Here is a 23,997-nt window from a genome sequence, read left to right on the forward strand (position 1 = left end):
GATATTAGACAAAGCTATGCTATAGGAAGAATTTATTTTAATAGTGACAAGTTTGTAGATGGCAAATAGACATGTGCATGGCAATTAACAACAATGGGTTTAACTCTCCATAACCAGAACCTTCTAGTGGCCCTTCTATACAATATCTTTTGGGGGCGCCTCCCTCTTTAATAGCAATAGATATGCCCTGCATGAAGAAACCATGGGCACTGTTAATTAGCCTCCCTTTTTGCTACACATGATTCAGGGCCTCCCAGCTTCCACTTGTATCCCTGAGGGCTCAAACTAACTTCAATGATTATCAGTCTTAAATTTTTTTCTATCAGCCCTTCCATAGATTCAATGATATTACATCAGCATTCACATAAAGTATTACTTGATGACGCTGGGAAATTATGTTAATCTGGCCAGTGTTAAATGAAGTATGCTTATATACCCTGAAATATCCATTATACAAAGGAGTTAATTCTTTCACTTTTTAGCACAAATGGACAATGTCATTTAAGAATACTGCACTAACTTCTCATTAGACATGACTAAAAAAACCTATATTCTTCTGAACACAGATAGATTTAATAAGAATGGTTTAGTTTATTGATTATTGATTGAACCATTCAATGAAACTTACATACAATAATGTTTTTACAAAGTAATTCAGAAAATTTTCACAAGTAAGAACACATACAGGATGATCTGAGGGTATGATACATCTGGCCCACATCTGGCAAAACTTTAGTAGTAAATATAGAAAACTCCTACCTTTTTTTCACAAGGAATCATAACTTAATCATTTTCTAATGCACTAAAGACTAAAAATATGCAAACTCACACAAAAAACCCAGACTAACTAACTAAACCAAACTAACACTGCCCAAAACCAACCTGTGCCAAGGAGTGGAACATCTCAGGTTTTTATTTGAAAAACATTGCTTCTTATTTGGCAAAAATAATAATTCTGAAGCCAAACTGTGCTGACTTATTACAGTGCTGATTTTTAGTTTATATTAAATAATAGTTATAGCATAGTCACTTAATAAATATTTGTTAGCCTCATTTGAAGAGAATCTAACTGATATGAATAGCTGTACACATCTGTGTTCACTTAATATATCTGCCAGACACAGAGGCAGTCATGAGGGCATTTCCAACAAAGAAAGATTCCTCATGGCTGATGAATTTCTCCATATCAGATACACATGTATACATGACATAGATTATGTACAAAGGTCATATGGACCTAACATGACCTGTTGCAAAAGACTTTCCTATTTATTGATCAACTTCCAGAGCAAAGTACCATTTCAGTAGAGAGAAGGCAAGAATGATAGATATACAAGTGATATATACACAAAGCCAAAGAAGACTTCAAAACTACCACCTAAAGGAAGCCCAAGGAGCCAGAATATGAACATTATAGATATTGTGGAAAGGAAAACTGAATCAAGCTTTGGCCTTTCTGCCACTCAGGTGGAACAAACAGCAGTTGGAATGTTAGAGTGAAAATTGATGGACAGGGATGACAGTTGGTGAGGGGAGGGGCTACTGGGAGAGTGACAGTTGCTCTCGAGGACTCTTCCCTGGCCCTGGAACTGGAAGGAGCACTCTCTCCCTGTCTCTGGATAGAAGTACTTCTATTGCTAGATATTTCCCAACTCTGTGCTCTACCTAGATTCCTGTGATCGTGTCATCTAACAAAAGGATTAAAAGGGAGAGGTTTGAACTGTAAGACTGGTCTTTAGGGGCATCAGACCAAAGAGACAGACCCAACCAGCTCTGAAAGTCAGAACCTTTTCTTCCTCTTGCTGTCTACTGCTAATGTCTATCAACTTAAGCTAGCATAGATTAGCATAGACAGGTATAAAAGAAACTCCCCACCAGCCTGCAAGGCCTGGCCTCAGCTCAAAAGCTGAGAGAGACTCAAACCCAATCTGGGAAAAAGTATTAGAAACCCCTCTTCCCTCTACCCTGATATCTTCCTGATCCAACTTGTTATTAAATTCTTCTTGAGTTAAATAACCCAAGGTCAGATAAGAGGACACTCATTTCAGGGGAACATAGAGGGATCAGAACCTCAGGACAGCTATTCAATCATAAATGGTCCTTATTGGATCCCTGCTGGGCAACCTTGGTCTGGAGGGGGTGGGGGAGTCTTGTCCCTCAGGAGGATCCAAGCTTACCTGCCCTGAGGTATCTTCAACATCAATCAATAGAGAAGGCCTCCCCTGAGGCTATCATTGTTGAACCATTTCTCTGGAACTCCATTTTTCAAAGTCAGCCTCTCATCAGGGGGTATCTCTCTCCTTATAACTCACCAGCAGCCATATTCCCTCTCTCCCTTCAACTCCTCCATTCCCTGTTACAAAACCTTCTTTACCCCCTGTACCTCTTCAATTCTCTACAATTCCTTTAATTATTACAATATAGACACATTCATAAGGCATAGATTTAGATAATGTATATATAGATAGCTATAGTTAGAAATAGAAATAGATATTCATAGATGCAAATTTAGATACTATGGACATAGAAATATAGATGAAACAGATATTGATAAAAAATATAGATATAGATAGATATTTACCTGGAGTATTACAAACCAAATCCAAAAGCCTTTTAACTAAAAAGTGAAGAGGGAGAAAAACACCAATTTAAATGCATTGACCTGGATACCATAGAAGTATGTCTGATATTCAGGAAAAAGAACATTTGAGATGCCTAGAAAGTCACAAGAAACAAAAATCAATGAAAGGTGCCAGCACTAAAACCTATAACCTTGATCAATCAACATCTTTTTACTAAGTACTAAGAAAGACAGCCAACAAAAACTCTTAAATTGCAAAGCAATTACCCAGTTGTATTAGTAGAAATAGTTTCCTCCTCAAGAAATTATTATAATAATGAAATCATAAAAATGAGATAACAAAAAAGAATAAGGCACTATTATAGACTTAGTATACAAATATAAAAGCAATACACTACCTAACCTCAAAAAAATTATATTCTATTGGGGGATAGAACACTCATAGATAAATAAATACAATATTTAAAAAATAAAAATAAATAAAAAATAAAAAACTCATGTTAAAATTATAATTGATAATAGTATATTAATGTTTGGTAAATACTTTTAAAATTTACAAATTTTCATAAAAACCCTGTGAAGTAGATATTATTGTCCTCATTTAAGAGATGAAGAAACTGAGGTACAGAGAAGTTAAGTGACAGCCAGAAAGGATCTGATGCTGTATTTGAACTCAGGACCTCCTGATTTAAGGCCAACATACTACTCATTGTAACACCTAGCTGCTTGTAAATTCCAGAGTGGGGTGGTGACATTAACTGAGGAAATCAAGAAAGGCCTCTTGAAGAAGATGGCATTTAAAATGAACATGAACAAGCTAGAGAGAGGTAACAAAAGGAGAAAATGAGAAGCACATTCCAGGAATAGGGGACAATCTATTCAAAGGTATAGAGGTAGGAGATGAAAATAACATGAAAAAGGAAAGCTATTTCTCCAAGAATATAAAGTGCATGAGTCAAAGAAATATTAAATCAAACTGGAAAGACTGGTTGAAGGCAATTTTGAGTTTAAAATGCCAAGTAGAGAACTTAAGATCTTTATGTACAATTCTCTGATCTATTTATCCAAACATAATCTCTCCACTGATCTCCAGTCCCCCAAGCATCTCAAATTCAACATGTCCAGAACAAGTCATTTTTATCATCTTACCCAAACTCTTCTTTTTTCTGAATTTCCCTATTACCACTGAAACTTATTTTACTTTTCCATCTGCATGACCATGGTGGCATCTTTGACTTCTCACCCTGTATATCTTCTAACTCACTTTATATAACCAATCAATTGTCACTTCCTGAACTTCCTTTCCTTAGAAACTCACAGATACATTTCTCTTTCCAGTCATAGTTACCATCTAGTTTATCCCCATGTCATCTTTTGCTACATATATTGAAATAGACTTCTAATTTTATTTGCTACCTTGTATCTCATACTCTCATCATGCCAATCCATCCACTACACTTCCCCAAAAGATGCAAAACTCTGGTCTGTCCTCTCTCTCTCTCTCTCTCTCTCTCTCTCTCTCTCTCTCTCTCTCTCTCTCTCACACACACACACACACACACACACACACATACAAATTAATGACTTACTGCCTATTATCAGTAGGATCAAATATAAAACTCTACAGTTTATTACCTAAAGTTCTTTGAAACTTCACATACTTGCCTTTTATTTCAGATATTTTAATACATTCCTTCCCTCCACAAACTATATAGCTAATCTTATTGGCCTGTTCTCACATGAAGCTAATAAATTTCTATTATCCATGCCTTTGTTGTGGATCTCTCCCATAATTTGAATGCTTGATGTCATTATCTCCAACTCTGTGATTTCCCAAAATGCTTTATGACTTACCTTACATATGACCTCCTCTAGGAGAACTTTTCCATTCCCTTAGTTTCAAGTACCTTCCCCTCTATAGCAGTCATCTCCTATTTATTCTGTATTAATCTTTTATATCATGTTGTCTGCTCTCATTTGACTATTAGTGCCTTGAAATTAGGTACTTTTGCCTTTTCTTTATATCCCCAGTGTTTAACATAGTGCTTAGAGATAGCAATTGCTTAATATATGCTTATTAGAGGACTGATTGATTAACCTTAATGAACAACTTCCATAAAAGCAGAAATAAATCAGACTACATATAAAAATTCATCTCCCAAAGAAATGAATCTGAAATATAAATCCGTATCCCTAGAAAAATAGGTGGCATGTACCTTCAAATAACAAAAGTAGAGATCAAATGGAAATGCTCAATGAAAAAGCAAAATTTCCTGTAAGTTTGCCACTAAAGCATATGGAAATATCTTTATATATTTATTCACATACTCACACACATACATGTGCATACACAGACACATTTGGAAGTTCCAGGTTTAACTCAGTTAATTTAGAGAAAAGAAAATTATTTTATTTAAGTCTCTCCATGACAACTGCATAAATTCCCTTATAATGATTTTCTATCTCTAACAAGGAAAATTTGCCCTTCAATCTAGAGACTAAACTAATAGCAAATAGGCACAGTTAAGTTCATATCTAACAATGGTAGCATCAACTACAAAAAAGTACATGGGACATGAAGAAATAAACTATTTAGGAGGCAGCATTAGTGGGATTATTCTTAGTACTAGGGAGAATCTGAAGGAATTCCTCAATTTGGTACAATCTGTTAGAAACTTCACCTAATCGTTTCATTTTTCCAAATCTACAGCAGATGTTTTCTAAGGTAATAAATAACCAAAGAAATCAATGAGTTCCATGTTGATTTTATTGTAGAGGGTTTTATCTATTTATTTATTTTAGAAGTTAAGAACCTGCTGTTCCTCTTAGAGATCACTGAACCACAGGAAAAAAAATGTTGGAATATTTTTGGATATAAGAAACTAATTGATTTAACCATTTTAGATTGAAAAATATAACATATTGCACATTCACTTTTCTAATGAATAACAAACCAAAAAAACTGACAAATTTCAGTGACATAACAACATATTTTTAAGTTGCTGAAATAAGTGCTAAGTGATCTGAGGTTTAAAGCTATCTAATTCAAAGGAAGTGTTCTTGGCCTATACCATTGACCAAAAGACCAAGTAAACTTTTTGCTAGTGAGACAAATTTATGGACAGGCAATAAAAATAAATTGTTAAGAAATTAGAGTCAGAGCTGTAATTAAAGAGCTCCAACAGAAGGAAGAGGGGAAGGAAGGAAGGAAGAAGGAAGGAAGGAAGGAAGGAAGGAAGGAAGGAAGGAAGGAAGGAAGGAAGGAAGGAAGGAAGGAAGGAAGGAAGGAAGGAAGGAAGGAAGGAAGGAAGGAAGGAAGGGACTGATTAAGCATCTATTACGTACCAGGCATTCTGCTTTTAAAAACTACAAATATTATTTCATTTAATCCTCACAGCCATTCTGGGACATAGGTGCGACAATTATTTCCATTTTTTACTTGAGGAATCTGAGTGACTTGCCTGGGGTGCCACAGCTAGTAAGCACCTGAGACCAGTAACTATGCCACCCAATGGTTTCTGTATGGGAGGCAAAAATGGGGACAAGGTCAAGGCAAAAATTTCTAAGTTGAAAAAATAAGAAAAAACAACCTTAAGAGCTACAAAAACCACGAAGGGGCCTTAGTTCAGGATTTTCATTGCCAAACCCTGAGGGTAGCAGTCAGCAGAGAACAATTCTTAGTGCTCTAAAAGTGAGATGGAGAATAGTCCTATCATATCATTGATATAAGGAAATCCTAGATGAGAAAATGCCTTCCTTTAAGGTAAACTGGCACCTTCTTTAGAATTAATAGTCTAACAGCTTTGTCTGGAGGACTAAAAAGTTAAGTGACTTGCATTCAGTCACAGAACCAATGAATGTCGGAAAGACAAGACTTGATCCCAAGTCATTTGAATTTTAAAGCCAGTTCTACTAACCACTAAGTTATGTTACCTCTTAGGCAATTGTCCATTCAATCAGGCCAGCTCAAGTCCATCTTACCTACCTGGCCCCATAGAGAGTTAAAATCATTAGACTCACAGAATTGGAGAACTGATAAGAGACTTTGGAGACCATCTAGTTCAATTTCCCCCTCAAATCAAAGATGAAGAATCTGAGATTTGACAGATGAACTGAGTAACCCAAGGTTACAGTAGTAAATAGTAGTCAGTACAGTTAGGTTCTGATTAGTGCAAATAATAAATCCCTAAAATGACACCATGTGTTAAAATTTGCATTATCCTAAATTATAATCATGGTAAGATAGTCATTGGTCCGAGACCAATAAAAATAAGCAATATGTATTCAATTAATTCAACCACTTCAAGGAATTCATTATTTGCAAGTATTGGGTCCTAACAGGTACTAGTAAATAGTGGAGGCAGGTCTAAAATTTAGGTTTCCAACTATCTGGTATTATGGTATTCATTTACTTATTTTGATTTAATAGGAATTTATCTACTAAATATAATATTTATACTTTGCAATATGTATTTTCAATGTTTAAAGAAGATACTTAATCACCACCCTGAGCTGAAGGAAGAGGGAGAAGTATACAGATAAATTCTTTTCAAGTGCCAATACCTTCCCTTGCTTCTGTAAATGTAGGCTCACTTTCCTTGGGCAAGGGTATTTGCTGATAGCAATCTACCTATAAGATGTTTAATAATATTTGTATATTGTTTTAAGGCTTACAAAGAGTCAAACCACCTTACACTTAAAAAATAGACTTCATCAAGACAGGGAAGGCATAGTTAGATAGCAGTTTTCTGTCCTTGGTTTTTGTCTAATCAATTTAAGGATTTTAATGGCCTTGTAAACTCTACATAAGTCAGAAGCGTGATAGAGGAGCCAAAAATCAAATATTACGTAGGGCTACATCGAGAGACATAGATTTCAGAAATGCGAATGGGGTGATCTTGGTCAAATAACATCTAGTTAACAGTAATAAAGTATGGAAAAGATGGATAACCTGTAAAAGTCCAGAGAGACATTAAGAATTGACAAAGGGCCAAATTCGTACCACATGAGGAACAGCTGAAAGAAATAGGGATGTTTAGTCTGGTGAAAAAGAAGTAGAAGGAAATGCTGACTTTAAGTACCAAAATGAGCAAAAAGAATTAATTAGCCTTCTTCTGCTTGGCCCCTGAGGGTAGAATGAAGAACAATATGTTGAAGCTGCAAAGAGGAAAATTTAGGCTTTATGCAAGGAGAAATTTCCTCAACTAAAAATTTAGAGCTATCTAAAAGCAAAATGTGTGACTTCAGGAGATAGTGGCTGTCTTCTCACTGTAGGTCCTAAAGGTAAAGCCAAAAGAGACTCTTGCTAGGTATATCTTAGAGATTATTCTGAAGATAAGGGTGGATCTACATGATGTCTTAAGCCCCTTCCAACTTCAAAATTCTGTGTGAACCCAGTTCCTATTTCAAATCAAATCCTCCGTTCTCAATGTCATAAAAACATTAATTAGTACTAGCACTGTGAGCTGGATCAAATTAAGGCTAATATTGATTAAATTAAGTTCTGTGTCTGAAGTTCTCCAACTCTAACCTAAAGAAAGTAGTAAGATTTCATCAGTTTCCTTGGCTCCTAGGTACTATTCTATTTTAATTGCTTGGTACTCTTTAGTATTTCTGTTTGCTATCATTAAAAAATAACTTGCTAAATCCTACTTTCATTTTTTTTTTTAATTTAGGCTACATTCTTCTTAGGAGAATATTCCCTCCACTTCTGTACTAATGTCCTTGTACCTTTCAAGACCCAGATCAGTATAGTTTCCTTTATATTTGAGTTTCACGTGGGCAGTGACTGTCTTTTGACTATGTTTGTATCAGCAGGGCTTCAGTACTTGTCACATAATACGAGTTTAATGAATGTTTATGACTTTAGGAGACACACATCCCTTAAAACCCAGCAGTGTCTTTTCCATCCTCTTTCATTACTCTTATTCTGTCACTCTCTTATTTATTCCAATTCTAAATCTCAAGGGAAAAATATCAAATACTATAATCTTTAAATCAAACAGTAAGGTTTATTACTAATGATTACAGGCAGGTAATTGGTCCAATATGTTGGTTAGTACTACAATATAATCCAGAAGACTTGGGTTCAAATCTATCTGTGTGTATGTGTGTGTGTGTTTGTTACAAAGTAGCTAATCATATTCTGTTAACATAAACAATAAAATACATGAAAAAAATTAGATGATACAAAATAGTTAATCATAACAAAATTTTGTAAATGCTAAAAATGCTATTTAAAGGTGAACTTATTGTTATTATTATTATTTTGTTCTCATTTTTATATTTGACATGGTTATGATAGAAATGAACCTGGGGCCAATAGCCATTCTACCACTCTTCATTTATGCTTTATCTTCTATTAACACATTATGTAGATAGCTAAAATGTCTTTTTCTAATTAAATAGGTATATTAGGATATTATTTTTTATGACTTGTTCTCTCTGTTTTTTACCTCTGATAGAAATGGTGCAAGGCAAGTCTGTACCACCTATTATTGTTTCACATTTAATCTTCTACAAATTATTGCTCTTGTAGAACAAAAAACTATTTTTGTAACTGAATCAGAGTATTAGAATATAAATTTATTTTCTGTAATTTCCATTAGCAGATAACATATGTTACATGTATTTCCTCCTATTCCTGTAATTTTAATTTCTTCTGTGAAGTCTCCATATTTTGAAAACATTTAATTTCATGTAATTTGGAGATCGTACCAGAAAAATCTACTAAAAACATTTTCTTAAATTTTTATAGATCCAAATTTTTTCTAGACAGCTGTGAGCAGCAATTCTGATTGCAATGTTATTCTAGTTTCAATAAAGTTTGTTGAAATTTTAAAAATAGCTGGGAGACAATGGTTGTATTTTGGGGACTTGTTAAACTATTTTATAAAGACTACAGAACTTTTGGGATATAATTCTAAGTCACTTGAATGTATTTTTCAAAGTAAATAGTAGATGCCAAATTTTTGCAACTTGAAGTGATATGTTAAATAATTTCTACCATTTCATTATATAATGTGAATCAATGAATAAGTCTGTATTCTTTAAATATAACTATTATATCATTTCTGGTGGCAACTGACCTACTGCTCAATTCTTATCAAAAACTCTCCATTTCCATCAACAAATCTGCATGATTCTATTATTTGCAACATGCTGTTAATTGATTTTATGTGGCTGTTGTGTAGTAATAGTAGTGGTGGTGGTGGTCATTGTGGTCAGAGTATAATTAGCATTTCTATTTTAATTCTACAGTTGAGAAAATTGAGGCAAACAGGATTCATTAAGAAGCTATATAAAGTTAAAAGATTTTTGCCAAGACACTATCAATACATTATCAACAGCAGAGAGGAGCATCTAGTGTTTCATCATTTATTTATTTCCTTATATATTTATTTTAAAACCCTTACTTTCTGCCTTAGAATCTATAAATCAGTTAGAAGGCAGGAAAGTGGTAAGGGTTAGGCAATTGGGGTTAAGTGACTTGCCTGGGGTCATAGTGCTTCATCATTTATAAGGAATTTTTCTTCTGCTTGGACACAGCATGAGACATTCTACTAGACAAGGAGAAATATTTCTGGCAAAAAAAAAATTTGGAGGGAAAAATATGTGTGTATGGTTATATGTAGTATGTATCTTCCTTCTTTATGCCTCAATTTACATTTATATGGGGTCTTCCAAAGACTTTCCTGTGATTATATTTATAAAGGAATTTTGTAAGATTGTAAAATATGCTTAGCAGACTGTTTTTGAAAGAGATTCTTTAAAAGAACATTTTACTTGATTGAATAAAAAATTTTTATCAAGATTTTGTACTATTTCTATTTTAAAGTCAACTGTATGTCTCTAAAGATATGATTTACCACAGAAAATAGTTTGCAAAGGCCTGGCTTGTTACTTTTTCATATTTTTAAAGATACACTCAATTAGCATATAAAAGATTTCTACAATTGATTCTTTTTGTTTTTATTAAACCTTCTTTTCCAAATATGTATCTCCCTTCTATACTACCTTGAATGTTATTCCTTTTAATAAAGAATAAAATGATAAAAAGAAGGAAAAATTGAATGAAATTAACATTTCTTAATTCAGTCTAGGTAAATATGCAGTTTTCTATGCCTACAAACAAGGGAAGAGATAAAATTTCTTTTTATTTCTGTAATAATAACAGTAATAATATTAATAACTAGCATTTGCATAGTATTTACTACATGCCTGCACTGTGTGATAAATGCTTTACAAATATTATCTCAATTTATTCTCATAACAACTGTGAGAGGTAAATTTGATTATTTTACTTATTTTTCAGTTAAGGAAACTGAGGCAAATAAAGATTAATTAAATTATCCAGGGTTACATGGCTAGGAAGTTTCTGAGAATGGATTTTTACTTCTAACTGCATGTTCAGCCTCTATGAAGTGTACCACCCAGTTCTCTAAGGCCAGTTTTACCATTACAGTTTTTTAAAATAGCATCCAGTTTTGCCTTTTTCATCAAAACTCATTTAGTCAGGGTGTACCCTGCTACTTGGTTCTATTTACTTTGCTCTGCATTGTTTCATATGCCTTCTCATGCTTCTCTGAATTCTTTATATTCATCTTTTGTTATAGCACAGAAATATCCCAATAAATTCACGTGCCACAAGTTTTTTAACCTTTGCCTAATCAATGGCATCTACTTTCTATTTCTTCACTACTGCAAAAGGTGATTCTATAAATAATTTGGTAAATTCTACCATGGGAAACCTTTTTTCCTGTTTTTGACATCAACATAGTATATGCTAAACATTCAAACCTTTGGACAGCAAGGTGGTAGTCAGTATGCCAGGCCTGGAGTGAGGAAGACCTGAGTTCAAATGTAACCTCAGACACTTACTAGCTGTGTGACCCTGGGCAAGTCACTTAACTCTATTGGCCTCAATTTCCTCATTTGTTAAATGAGTTGGAGAAGGAAATGAAAAACCTCTCATGTCTTCTCCAAAAAACCCTAAAGCAGGTCACAAAGACTTGGGTATGACTGAGCAACAACAGCAACAAGAAAGACCTCTAGGTCAGAAGTACATGGCCAGCTACAAAAACTGTATATTTAAGAGACTCTTTTTATAACCCTAATATTATTGTTAATTTTGAAGTTCTGTTAGCTTTGCCAATTGGCCAGAAATTAAGTAAAAACAGAGTTGTTTTGAGTGTATTTCTCTTCTTATTGTTCGTATTAAGTAATTTTTATTAGTTGGTAATTTTTTTCATTCCTATCATTTTGTCATATTTCTTAAGGAATGGCTCTTGGGACTCGTGCTACCTCTACATAGGCTATCACCTCTACTTATCTCCCACCAATAATCTGGAAGAGTGCTCTTAGCTCTAAAAGGTCAGCATTTGCTTTATCTAGGTGGGGACCATGCATTAAATCAGTAAACAAATATTTATTAAGAGCCTACTAAGTGCTAGACAATGTGCTAAATACTGAGGATGCAAATACAAAAAAAAAGAGAGAGAGAGAGAGAAAGGAAGGAAGAAAAAAAAAGAAATCAAGTTCCTGCCCTCAAGTCTAGAATCTAATGGAGGAAGACAAGATGACCAAAAAAAGTAGCTGAATAAAGGTCTGAGTATCAATCACTGATGAAATCTTGCAAAATGAAAAGATTACTGTTGACAAGGTTACTAGGGCATAAAAGGGTCTTAAAAGAGTGCACAAGAACTTTCTAAAACAAAGCAAAATAATTAACCAAAACTGTATAGTGACTTCATCCGAAAGTGCATGCAGAATTTCACATCTACAGGATACCCTTAACTACTTATTTTTTGTTCCCATTTATTTTTATTTTTATAAATATAAAATAATGGGCACCAGGGAAAGGGCTGAAGCAATTAAAGCTGATTCTTGGGCTTGCCGGGTACTCTTCTTGCTTATCCCCTGTAGTGCTAACTCTCATTTTATAAGAAGGCAAAAATCCTTCTTTATATAAAAGGTTTTACCTGCAATTTTCTAGGTACCAAATGAATGTTACTGCAAATATTTACAGAAATGGGAAAGGGAAAAATTCAAAAGAAATAAAAGTGCTACAGAAGAGGATATAATCAGAAAGATGATTATCCAAGGAAACCTATAACTGAAGGAACTGGAGAAAACGTTGAACTTGGCAAAAGTATAACTTCACAACTTCCCTAAGGAGTTCTCAAAATCTGTGTTGGAGTACTACAGAGTAAATTGCAAGTTATAGGAAGCTAAGATGTTTGTAACATCACGTGCCTTGTGAGCATCCCACTGCAGAGTCAAAGAACTTGCTACATTTGGACCTTGACATGTTCAGGAATATAAAAGGAAATTCTTGGTCCTCTTTGCCTATTCTGAGTTTACACTTGTAAAACAGAATCCTTTATTCTCTTTGCCTAGTTGGAGTTAACACTTTAGTTAACAATAACTTAAGTACTCCTACTTGAACTAGGTGGAGGAGCTCCAAACCACTTAGAGAATTCACACCTTAGTCAGTCAAGAATGTGTGAACTCTTTTGATGAGTATTCACCTCTCCAGAAGGTGAGATTTAGAAAATTCATACCTTTAGCTGTGAATCTTTTTTGATAAGAACCTAACCTTCAGAAGGTGAGAAGTCAATACAACAGACACTGCCTTGCTGGGCAGTGCTAGACAGTTTGGAAACTGTGATTGGCATGAAGAGGGGCAAGGACAAGAAGTCACCATAAAAGCAAGCCCCGAACTCCCTCAGAGGAGATTGTCCTTGAGAAGAGAGTCTAAAGAGACTGTCTTCTGACTGGGGAGAGTCTTCAAGGGGACTTTACTGGAGATTGAGGCTTAGATCATGTGTTTGAAACTTCAATTTAGACTCTGACTCCTGGACTACTTGGTTGGGTAAGTGAAAGGCTGACTCCTTTCCTAGTTTCCTAAAAGAAGAGATTTCATTTCAGAGAAGACCACATGGTTACTCACCACCAGCCTCTGCCTGAATTAAGTAGACCTGGATTAAGCAGACCCAGAGTAAACACTTAGGTTGATAGAATACTTAACTTCTCTATCCCCCTCGCATTTCTCTTCTTTATTGTTTCCTCTCCATTTGTAAATAAATTTCTGACTCAAGATATAATAATATATTGTCAACCACATCATTTCATAAAATTATTGTTCAATCATTAAATTTAACCCATACAGAAGGAGCAAAATAAAGAAAATCTTCAGAGTAGCCTTAGTAGTGAAAATAAATACCAACAACTTATTTTACTATTTTGGCTATGCTATTAATTTTCATGAGAAGTAACACTAACCAAAACATAACTGAGGGAAAATTTAAATATGTATTTTATTGCATGTTAATACATATAGGCATAATACATATGATTTGTTATAAACATTGAATAAATTATAATAAATAAACTTATCCAAAAGAAAGAAATTAATTATATATAAAAAATTGTCATTCTTTTTTTTTATCCTCTTAGACATCTTTCCCTCCTCCCCAAGAAGGCAGGTAATATAATATAGATTGTACTGATACTATCATATAATACATACTTCCCTGTCCATCATATTGTAAGATAAGACATATATTCCTTACATTAGAGAAAATTAATGGATGAAGTAAAGTGAAGTATGGTTATGTTTCAACCTGCATTTGGACCCCATATATTCTTTCTATGATTGATATACTTTTTTAATCATAAGACCCTTGGAATTGTCCTGGATCCGTGCCTTGATGATAATAATTAGGTCATGCACAGCTGTTTATCATGCATTATTGTTTTCACTGTGTACAATGTTCCCCTGGTTCTTTCACTTCACTCTGCATCACTTTATATGTCTTTCCAGGTTTTTTGTGATCTTTTTCCTCTTCATTTCTTATGGCACAAGAGTATTCCATTACAAGCATATATCATAACTTGTTCAGTCATTCCCCAAATGATAGACATCTCTTCAGTTTTCAGTAGTTTACTACCACAAAAAGAGCTGGTATAAATATTTTAGGACATATAGTTTCTTTTACTTTTTCCTTGATTACCTTAGCAAATAAGCTTAATAATAGTTTTAAACTATAATTTAATCAAATTTACATATTTAATTTTTTAATTCACCTTTTTCTTTGTTTGGATAACAACTTTCCATTTAGCCATAGCTTTAAAAGGTGCCTGATTTAGTTCTCCTCTAACTTTTTTTAATGGCCTGACCTTTAATATTTATGCTGCATATACACTTTGAGATAATCATAGTAGATAGTGTAAAATATTAGTTTAAATCTAATTTCTTTCAAATTGCTTTACAGTTCACCACTATTTCTTGTCAACTAAAGGGTTATTCCATCCCTAATTTATGTTCTTGGATTTATTAAGAATGGGGTTATTGATTGGAACTCTGTCCAAAGGGCGCTAAAAGACTGTCTGTCCTTTGATTCAGCCATAGCATTGCTGGGTTTGTACCCCAAAGCGATAATAGGGAAAAGACTTGTACCAAAATATGCATGGCTGCGCTCTTTGTAGTGGCAAAAAATTGGAAAATGAGAGGATGCCCTTCAATTGGAGAATAGCTGAACAAATTGTGGTATATGTTGGCGATGGAATACTATTGTCCTCAAAGGAGTAATAAAGTGGAGGAATTCCATGTGAACTGGAACAACCTCTAAGAACTGATGCAAAGTGAAAGGAACAGAACCAAGAGAACATTGTACACAAATACTGATATACTGTGGTATAATCGAATGTAATGGACTTCTCTGCTAGCAGCAATGCAATGATCCAGGACAATTCTAAGAGACCTATGAGAAAGAACACTACCATATTCAAAGGAAGAATTGTGGGAATAGAAATACAGAAGAAAAACAATTCCTTGATCACATGGGTTGATGGGGTTATGATTGGGGATAGACTCTAAATTGTCACACTAGTGCAAATATCAATAATATGAAAATAGTTCTTGATCAATAACACATGTAACCCAGCGGAATTGTGAGTTGGCTATGAGGTGGGTGGGAAGAGGGGAGCAAAAGAATAAGAATCTTGTAACCATGGAAAATATTCTAAATTAATTAAGTAAAATTTTCCAAAACTCAAAAAAAAAAAACAGTGGAGTTATTGAGTTGGATTTTTTTTAATTCTTCCTTATCAGTCTGTTCAACTGATTTACTTTTTCATTATTTTTAAACAACTACCTCACGGTTCTGATGATTATTGATTTATAATATAATTTGAGGTCTTTAAGTAGTACTTTTTATTTCTATCTCCATCTTTATTCTTTTTTGAGATTCTAATCCATCTTCCTCCAAATGGATTTTTAAAAAATCTAATCTTGCACTATAAAATCCTCTTGGTAATTCAACTGGTTCGAGCATAATAAAATATATATATTAAAATATATACATCTAAATAATATCATTTTTAGCTTAATGGAAAGACCCAACCATAAACAATGAAAATTCCTTCAACTATTTGTTAGTCCTTATTTTTTGAAGTGTTTTGTAATTGCATATTATATTTATTATCTTAGTGTTTGGGGTTCCTTGGTAGATTGTCTCAGATATTTTATTCATTTTGTTATCATGTTGAATAAGATTTTTGTTCCTTTATTTTGTTCTAGGTTATGTAAAATACTGATTATGTCTGTGGATTTATTTTAAATCCTGATATTTTATTGAAACTCTTAATTGTCTTATTAGTTTCTTTGATCATTCTTTGGGGATTTTTAAGCGAATTACCATATTTTAAGTAAATAAGTATACTTTTTTATTTTACTACATTTGTGATTTTAACATTTTTATCATATTTTTGATAGTTATATCTAATGTTTCTAAAATATATATTAAGTAGAGAAAGGTGGCATTCTTGTTTTCTTCCATTTATTAATTTAGTTTCTGCACAATGACAAAAAAGTTAGCTTTTTGTTATATACATTCTCATCATGTTAGAAAAAAAGGTACTTTCTATGACTATAGTTTGTATTTTTAAATGTAAATGGTGTTATACTTTGCCCTCCCAAAATTTCCTGCAACCACTAATACAATCATATAATTTAGGAAATGTTTATTTTATAGGACTATGTCAATTATTTTAGTAATATTTAATCATTCATTAAATTTTCTCTTTTCCCATTTTTGTCACTGCATATTTTCAGAGATATCATTTTCCCCTTACCACTTCATCAAGTACAACCCATATATTCTTGTATATATATATATATACCTCATTATTTTTATTCTTTTTCATGGTTATTAATGTATTACTATTTTTATTTATTCACATGATTATAAAATATTTACTTAGGTTTTTTACCTTTTGCATCTATTCTCTGGACTAGTATTGTATTATGCTATTGTCTGTGTAATATGTATTTAGTATTTTCTAACACTTATTTATAATTTTTATGTGCCTTAGCAAATGGTCAATTTTTGTAAAGGTAACATATGATACTGAGAAAAAAAAAATTATGCTTCCATTCAGGCATGAGAAAAGACTAACAGTTCTCATTTCTCAAATAGAGTGTTTTATTCTATGTTTTAACCCCCCCTCCTTGTTTGTTATATTTCTCTAGCTCTGAGATAGGAACATTAAAGTATCCTGCAATTATCATGTTATTATTTATTAGAAATTCACTTAATTTTTCCTTCATGAATTTAGATGCTATGTCATTCATTGGATATAAATAATTGAGATAATAGAGTAAAACATTTACAAACTTCAAAATACTATATAAATTGTGGTTATTATTATATTCATTCTTTTAAACATAATGTGGCCTCCCTTAATCTCTCTTAATAGTGTAAACTTTTAAATTTCTTTCATATGGTAACATAATTGAAACTCTTCCTTTTTTGGAATTCACCTCTTCATTATATATTTATTCCAGTTTTCCTTTTACATTTTGTCTTTGTCATTATTTGGAAATGTTTTTCTTGTTAGCAAATTATTGAGGTTTATTTCTCTATTCTACCATTCTCTGATATTACTGGATTATTTAATCTGTTCACATAAAAATTATGAGCCCTAGGCATTTCCTCTATTTTCTGTTGATTTTTATCTCTTTCCTCATTTAAGTAAATATTTTGTTCCTGTGATTAGTTTTGCTTACAATACTTTAATGCTACTCTATTCCCATAAATTGTCCCCCACTCCTTAATTCCTGTCTGTGTGCTCTGTCCCAAGTTCTTTGGATTCAATAGTTGTTCTTTCTTTCTTATTTCTTTATCTGTTCTCTTAACTTATCTAAAGATCTGATGACATCTAGGATTTGCTAAAGTTCAATCCCTGAAAAAAAGAAGTCAGATAGTGAAAACACTAAGATACTCTATGATGAAAATCATTAAACTCTTGTTCACTTGTTTAAAACTTCTGTTAAAACACTGCTCTGCCACAAAACTAAAAATGACAATGGTGTGTGTACTGATGGAATTCACAGATCTTGTATATTATCTCTGTGGGTCTCCAGAGTCTGCAATATAAAGGTTTCCCTTAGACCAGATATTCTCTACATTTCTTTCCAATTCCTTCATTTTGTAAACAAGGAAACTGAGGCCCAAGGAGCTTAAGAGTAATAATAAATGGCTTATAAAATTGTGAAGCAGGTCTTTGGACTCCAAATTCAAAATTCTACTACAATAGAATAAATCTTAATATTACAGTGTCTCAGTTATATACATCTATCGCTTAGCCCAATACTTGAAGCCTTACCTTCTTTGTAGAATCTGTTCAAATTTGCCCTCCTTTGGCATATGTAACAACATAGGAGAGTGAGATTTAATAAACTCTATTCTTTCACTCTTTCACCAAATGTCAGTTAAAGAGATCTGTTTTTCTTCACCCATGCAGGGATTTTTAGTGAAATATTGCTCAACTTTCTCTTCCAAAAATATCACTCATCTTTTCTCTATCAAAAATCTATGAGACTGAAACACCTTTTACCTTCCAGAGGCTAATACTCTAGGAATTTTTTTTCTGGAAATGTCCAATAGGACATTTGGTGGACTAAACCACAATGAATAAACATAAAATTTTGCTCAAAGAGAAAAGGGAGATTACTCTGGGGACAAGCAAGCATGTGCATAGTCAAACATTTCTAGATAAATCAACAGGTGGGTAACATAGAGTGGTTAGAGCACTGGACTTGCCATCAGGAAGACATGAGTTCAAATAGGTTCTCAGACAACTTACTACCTACATAACCCTGAGGATTTATCCTCTGCCTGATTTGGCACCCTTACCTGTAAAATAGAAATAATATAACAGTACCTACCTCTTAGGGCTGTTGTGAGTATCAAATGAGATAATATTTGTGAAGCACTTTGTACACTTTAATGCATTTTATAAAAGCTAACTATTATTATTAATGAACCAAACAATAAATCCTGATTAAGAGCCTACCATGTTGGGGAAGCTGGGTGGCTCAGTAGATTGAGAGCCAGACCCAGAGGCAGGGGGTCCTGGGCTCAAATCTGGCATCAGACATTTCCTAGCTGTGTGACCCTAGACAAGTCACCATTGCTTGGCCCTTACCTCTCTTCTGCCTTGGAACCAATACACAATACTGATTCTAAGGTGTAAAATACAGGTTTTAAAAAATCCTACCATATGACAGACTTTATGTCAAAGAGTGATGATACAAATTTTAAAAATGACTAGAAACAAATCCCATATTCATGTGTATGGTTATATGACATGTATACAAAAAGAATCCAAATGACTAGGCAGTGGTAGAGAAACACTAACAATTAGAATCATGAAAGACTCATGAAGGTAGTAGTTCTTGAGTTGAGACTCAAAGAGAAATAACAATTCCAAGTCACAGAGATAACATGAGAGTTCATTCCAGGTTTTGGAAAAGATACAGATATGGGAGATGGAATGCCATGTACACGTAGCCCACACATTGTCTAGTCTGGCAGGTACATACACAAGAAAGTAATGAAAAATCAGTCAGGGAAGACAGTTTGAGTTTAAATGTGTTATGTAATCTTTGATCCATAAACTTCAATTAATATCAAAGCAAACATTTAAATAGTACCTTAAGATTTGTAAAACGTTCTACATGTTATCTCATTTAATTCTTAGAATAATCTGTTAGGTAGGTGCTACCATTATCCCCATTTTACAGATGAAGAAACTGACATTGAGAGATTAAATGCCTTGCCCAGAGTAACAGAGCTGGGGAGTATCTGAAGCAGGATTTGAACTCAGGGATGCCTGACTCCAAGTCCCATGTTCTATTCACTGTGCCACCTAGTGCCTCTCACCAATACACACAGTATCTTTGGGGAGAGTGGGAACACAAGTCCTAGGATAATAAAGGAAAAACAGAAAATAAATGTAACCAGAGCATTTCAAACTTCAGTGTCTTCTATCTGGCTCAGGAAATGTCTTCAAAAGTTTCTTAATTAGAATAATGTTTCCATTAAATTTGAACTGTTTCACAATGTATTTGATTAAAATTTCACTGGGCTGGGCTTGTCATTTTACTTAGTGGTTTTTCTGATTTTCAGCTTCCAAGTTCCTCCTCTGCTAGGGAGGATTTGTTCCTTCTCAATATCTATATATTCATTACTTTCAGCTTGATGCTTAATGATGCTTTTTCAGCTGAAGTAGTGCAATGCTATTTTAGGAAAAGGTAATGACTTTTATCCTGAAATTGGGAAGAAAAAAGAAAGGCCTCTCTAGTTCTGCTCCCTTGCAGGATTTTTCTTCTCTTCCTCTCATCAGGATATCCAATGCAGAGAAGTATCCTCTGCTCTTCTCCTACTACTCCTTTCCCTCTCTCCTCCTCCTCTTCTTCCTTTTCTTTCTCCTCTTTTTTTCTCCTCTTTCTTGTCTTCCTCATACTCCTCCTAAGCAGCAGCATAGAGTTGGTGTTCTTTCCTCAACATTTGGTGAAAATCTTTATCTTTTCTTCTCAGCAACAGGAAGGAAGAGCACTCTGGTTGACATAAATATGTACTTTTAACTCTTCCTTTTTTCTCTCTAACTTTTCTTGGTTCAGTAGTTAGGTCCTTCTTAACTGATAAGTTAGTAACCAAATTCTCATTTTCTGTCTATAGTCAGGTAAATTTAGTTTATCCTACAATCACAGAAATACTCCTCAGTTACTAATCTAAAAGTTTCCTGACTCTAATTCTTCATATGCAAATTATTGACACACACTGGGTTTTCCATTCACTCCAAAATATCATATACAGTCAGACAATTCAGCAATTACTCTCAAAAGTGAGTCAGAAAACTCTGTAACCCATTGGACTCTAGTAAGATACACCTTCTGTCTCAGACAACTGAACTGTCAAAACAGACAACTTGGCAGCCACTTTTTCTCAGAAGTAGATGTGCCATGATTCACAAAAGTCAACTTGAAAAATCCCCCTTTACACTTCTTAAATTTGTAGAACCAGTTCACTGAGCCAAGTGTTTGGGTAGTGAAGTCAAGAGATTGGGGAAGTAGGGGAAGAAAATAACTATCATCATCTTCAATCCATTTTCCTTTTATCCAAAAATATCCTTTACTTGCCACCCCTAAACTGATATCTGTCGACTTTTTATATTTAGATGACTGACCCCCTTTTCCTGATACCTGATTAGTCAATATCTGCCTCCACTTTTATAGTACAATAATTTGTTCTCTTGCCACCTACAGGATTTTCCTACTATTTTCCAGGTTCTTCATTATCACTCAAAAACCCACTCAAGAGCTCAATCAATAAATTCCCCATAGAGTAATCCTCAACAATTCATTTAGATTTCTGTTATTCATTTTATTGCTTTTCCCCTCCTTCATTCCTTCAGATATTAATACATATATATAGTGGTTATTCACATGTTTACTGATTATATATAATGAAGTGGGACTTGGAATTAATAATAAATCATTTATTCCACTGACTCTCAACTAGATTTTGCACATAGTATTAACTTCCTGTTGTGGAATAGAGGAAAGATGCAAGTTCTATGGAGAATCTTCCAAAAAACTAAAGATGAATTTTCCTAAATCTTATAATAATTAAATGCCTCTTAAGAAAAAAGGCTAAGCTTGTGACATGGCATGTTTTAAGGTATTCTTTCCCTTAATAACACTGAATATGAATACTCATCTGTAAAAGAAAAAGTTCCCCTCAAACCTATTCATTTGCAGAGTGCAAAACAGTTCAGTCAAGGTCTGAAAATTAGGTCTCTTAGTTAATGCCATTTGCTCAAAACAAGGTTGTTGGGGGTGAGGAATACAACCTAAGTAAACACAAAAATTTTTGTTTAAACTCCTTATCTAGTTCCCAGTCTACCAAGAAAAAAGTTTACAAAGAAGCAATTCTGTTATCGAGCAGCTAGAGAAGAGGCACCTTTGGGTCCTCAATACTCAGAAGGGATCTGATCTTCACTTCTTGTGCTGTTTTCTTCAAACACTTCCCTAGTAAAGGAATGAAACTTAAGTACCAGAACCCACCCTACTCTTCCTCTTGCCCCAATCTTAGATGAGGTTTGGAGGAAATATACACTTCGGTGTGTCAAGGCACACAGCAGTCTGCTTGAAGCATGCATTGAAACAATTTGCTGACTTAAGAAAAATGATATTAGAATAGCATCTGGCAAGGGGCCCCCAAACTATAATATTCACATTTGTTTCAGAGAAAGAGATAGAACAAATCTTTGTTATTAAACATCATCCTAAAAAGAGTATCAAAGCCCAGCTGAAAGGATACCTACAGTCATCCCAGAGAGTTCTCTTCTGAAATAAAAGGTCATAGTAACATTGTCCAAGTGATAATGAAGAGCGCTCATTGTGAAACGACTTAGTGGGGGGGGGGGGGGGGGGTTGAGGGACAGAGAGAGGTGTGTGTAGCCATGAGGTGGATAGCAGGCTGAATAAAAAAGGGGATTTTGTTCTGCCAAACCAGAGACAGAGAAGACGATTCCAGCAAGGTTAGTTAGGGCCAGCTGCAATCAGTTAGGGTTGGGAAAGGAGGTGTTGGGGAGTCGGGTGTGTGTGGGGGAGTAAACTTTCCTCTTACCTTCTCCGCCTCCCCCTCACCCCCAGAGCCAAGAGCAGTAGAACGGTGGCGATGGCCAAGCCAGGAAGACAGAGTAGATGCTTCAGCAGCCACTGCAGCCAGGAAGGGCCCATGGCTTTCCCGCCCGTAGTGTGTACTCCAGCAATGACCAAGGATCTCGGAGGGGCGCCTCACAGCCCTGGAGCAGAGAGAGCCAGTCTGTGACCAGTCCTCGGGGGCGGGTCCTACTCACTTTTTTATGCGTGCAGGGGAGGGGCGAAGCTGAGAACCCAAAACTTTCTTCTTGCCTCTTAAGGCGTGGGGCTCCCTCCCGGAAAGCGCGCCGGACCTGGTTGGCTGGGGATGTGTGGCTGCCACTATAAACTGCCTCGGGCTCAAATACTACTGAAGTCAAGAAGTTTCTGGGTTTTCTTCCCAAGCGACCAGAAGCACACACGCAAGGGTCTCACCCTGCCTTACCACCTGGAGCTGAGGAGTTAACTCTGGACCGGGGCAGCTTCCTCCTTTCTGCCTCCAGAGGACTGAAAGAAGCCAGCGAGAAACAGAGGCAGAAAGAGGGACAGACTTACTTTGTTTTGATTTGCAGATTTGGATGCACCCTAAGGAGGCTGTGAGGAATCCGGTTTCCAAGCCCAGAACGACTGGGAGAGTCACTAGTTGTTCTGGACTCTAGGGAGAATTGTTTTCTCACCTCACCTATAGTGCTTAATAATAATAACCAAGAAGAGTGTTTTATATTTAATAAGTACTCAGATGTGTTTTCTCATTTGAGTCTCACTGAAATCTTGTTTAAAAAAAAAAAGTAAGGAAAGTCTCAACTTTTTAACAGGATAAAAAGCTCAGGGAATTTGTTAGCCTAGACAACAGATATGTGTGTGTGTGTATGTGTGTGTGTATATATATATACCTGAGGGGGGGGGACGAGAACTTTTCTATTATTCAGGGCAGGCAAGTCACAATTTTGAATACCAGTTCTTGTGGGAAATGAAGAGATTGAAAGATAGCAAAGAGAGACTTTGGAGTCAGAAGCCCTGGGTTCTAATTGTACCTGTTCCTCCCTACCATTTTGTGAAAAAATATCCATTTCTGGAAGTTTCTGTACTCCAGATTCTGTTCTTTGCACTCCGCGATCCACTAATCCTGATATACATTGCCTTAATATTGCAATCTCTAAGAATTCCTGTTTCTTTTCATAATTCAATTCAAGCATTACCTTCTTACATGTGGTCTCTCCTGATTTCTAGTAGTAGCAAGTGTCTTCCCTCCTCCACAAAAAATATTTTTAATGTATTTACCTAAGTACCTGCATATACATATACATATATGCATATGTATGTGGCATGTGCATGTGCTATATGTGGATATGCATGTTGTCTACCCCAAAAGAGTCATTGAATGACAAAATGAGAATTAAATCAGTTGCCAGAGTAAGAGTTC

General features: G+C 34.7%; 1 protein-coding gene across 1 annotated transcript in view; it reads right to left on the reverse strand.

Annotated features, from left to right (window-relative positions):
• The window catches only part of CYP7B1 (oxysterol 7alpha-hydroxylase), a 295,913-nt gene extending 273,127 nt beyond the window's left edge, over positions 1-22,786 (reverse strand). The window contains exon 1 of the mRNA XM_007487056.3: positions 22,561-22,786. Coding sequence (XP_007487118.1) covers positions 22,561-22,673 — 113 coding nt within the window. The 5' untranslated portion in view covers positions 22,674-22,786. The remainder of the gene's footprint in view (positions 1-22,560) is intronic.
• Positions 22,787-23,997: the final 1,211 nt, after the last annotated feature.

The sequence above is a fragment of the Monodelphis domestica genome, chromosome 3, assembly GCF_027887165.1.
Source record: "Monodelphis domestica isolate mMonDom1 chromosome 3, mMonDom1.pri, whole genome shotgun sequence".
Classification (NCBI taxonomy): Eukaryota; Metazoa; Chordata; class Mammalia; order Didelphimorphia; family Didelphidae; genus Monodelphis; species Monodelphis domestica.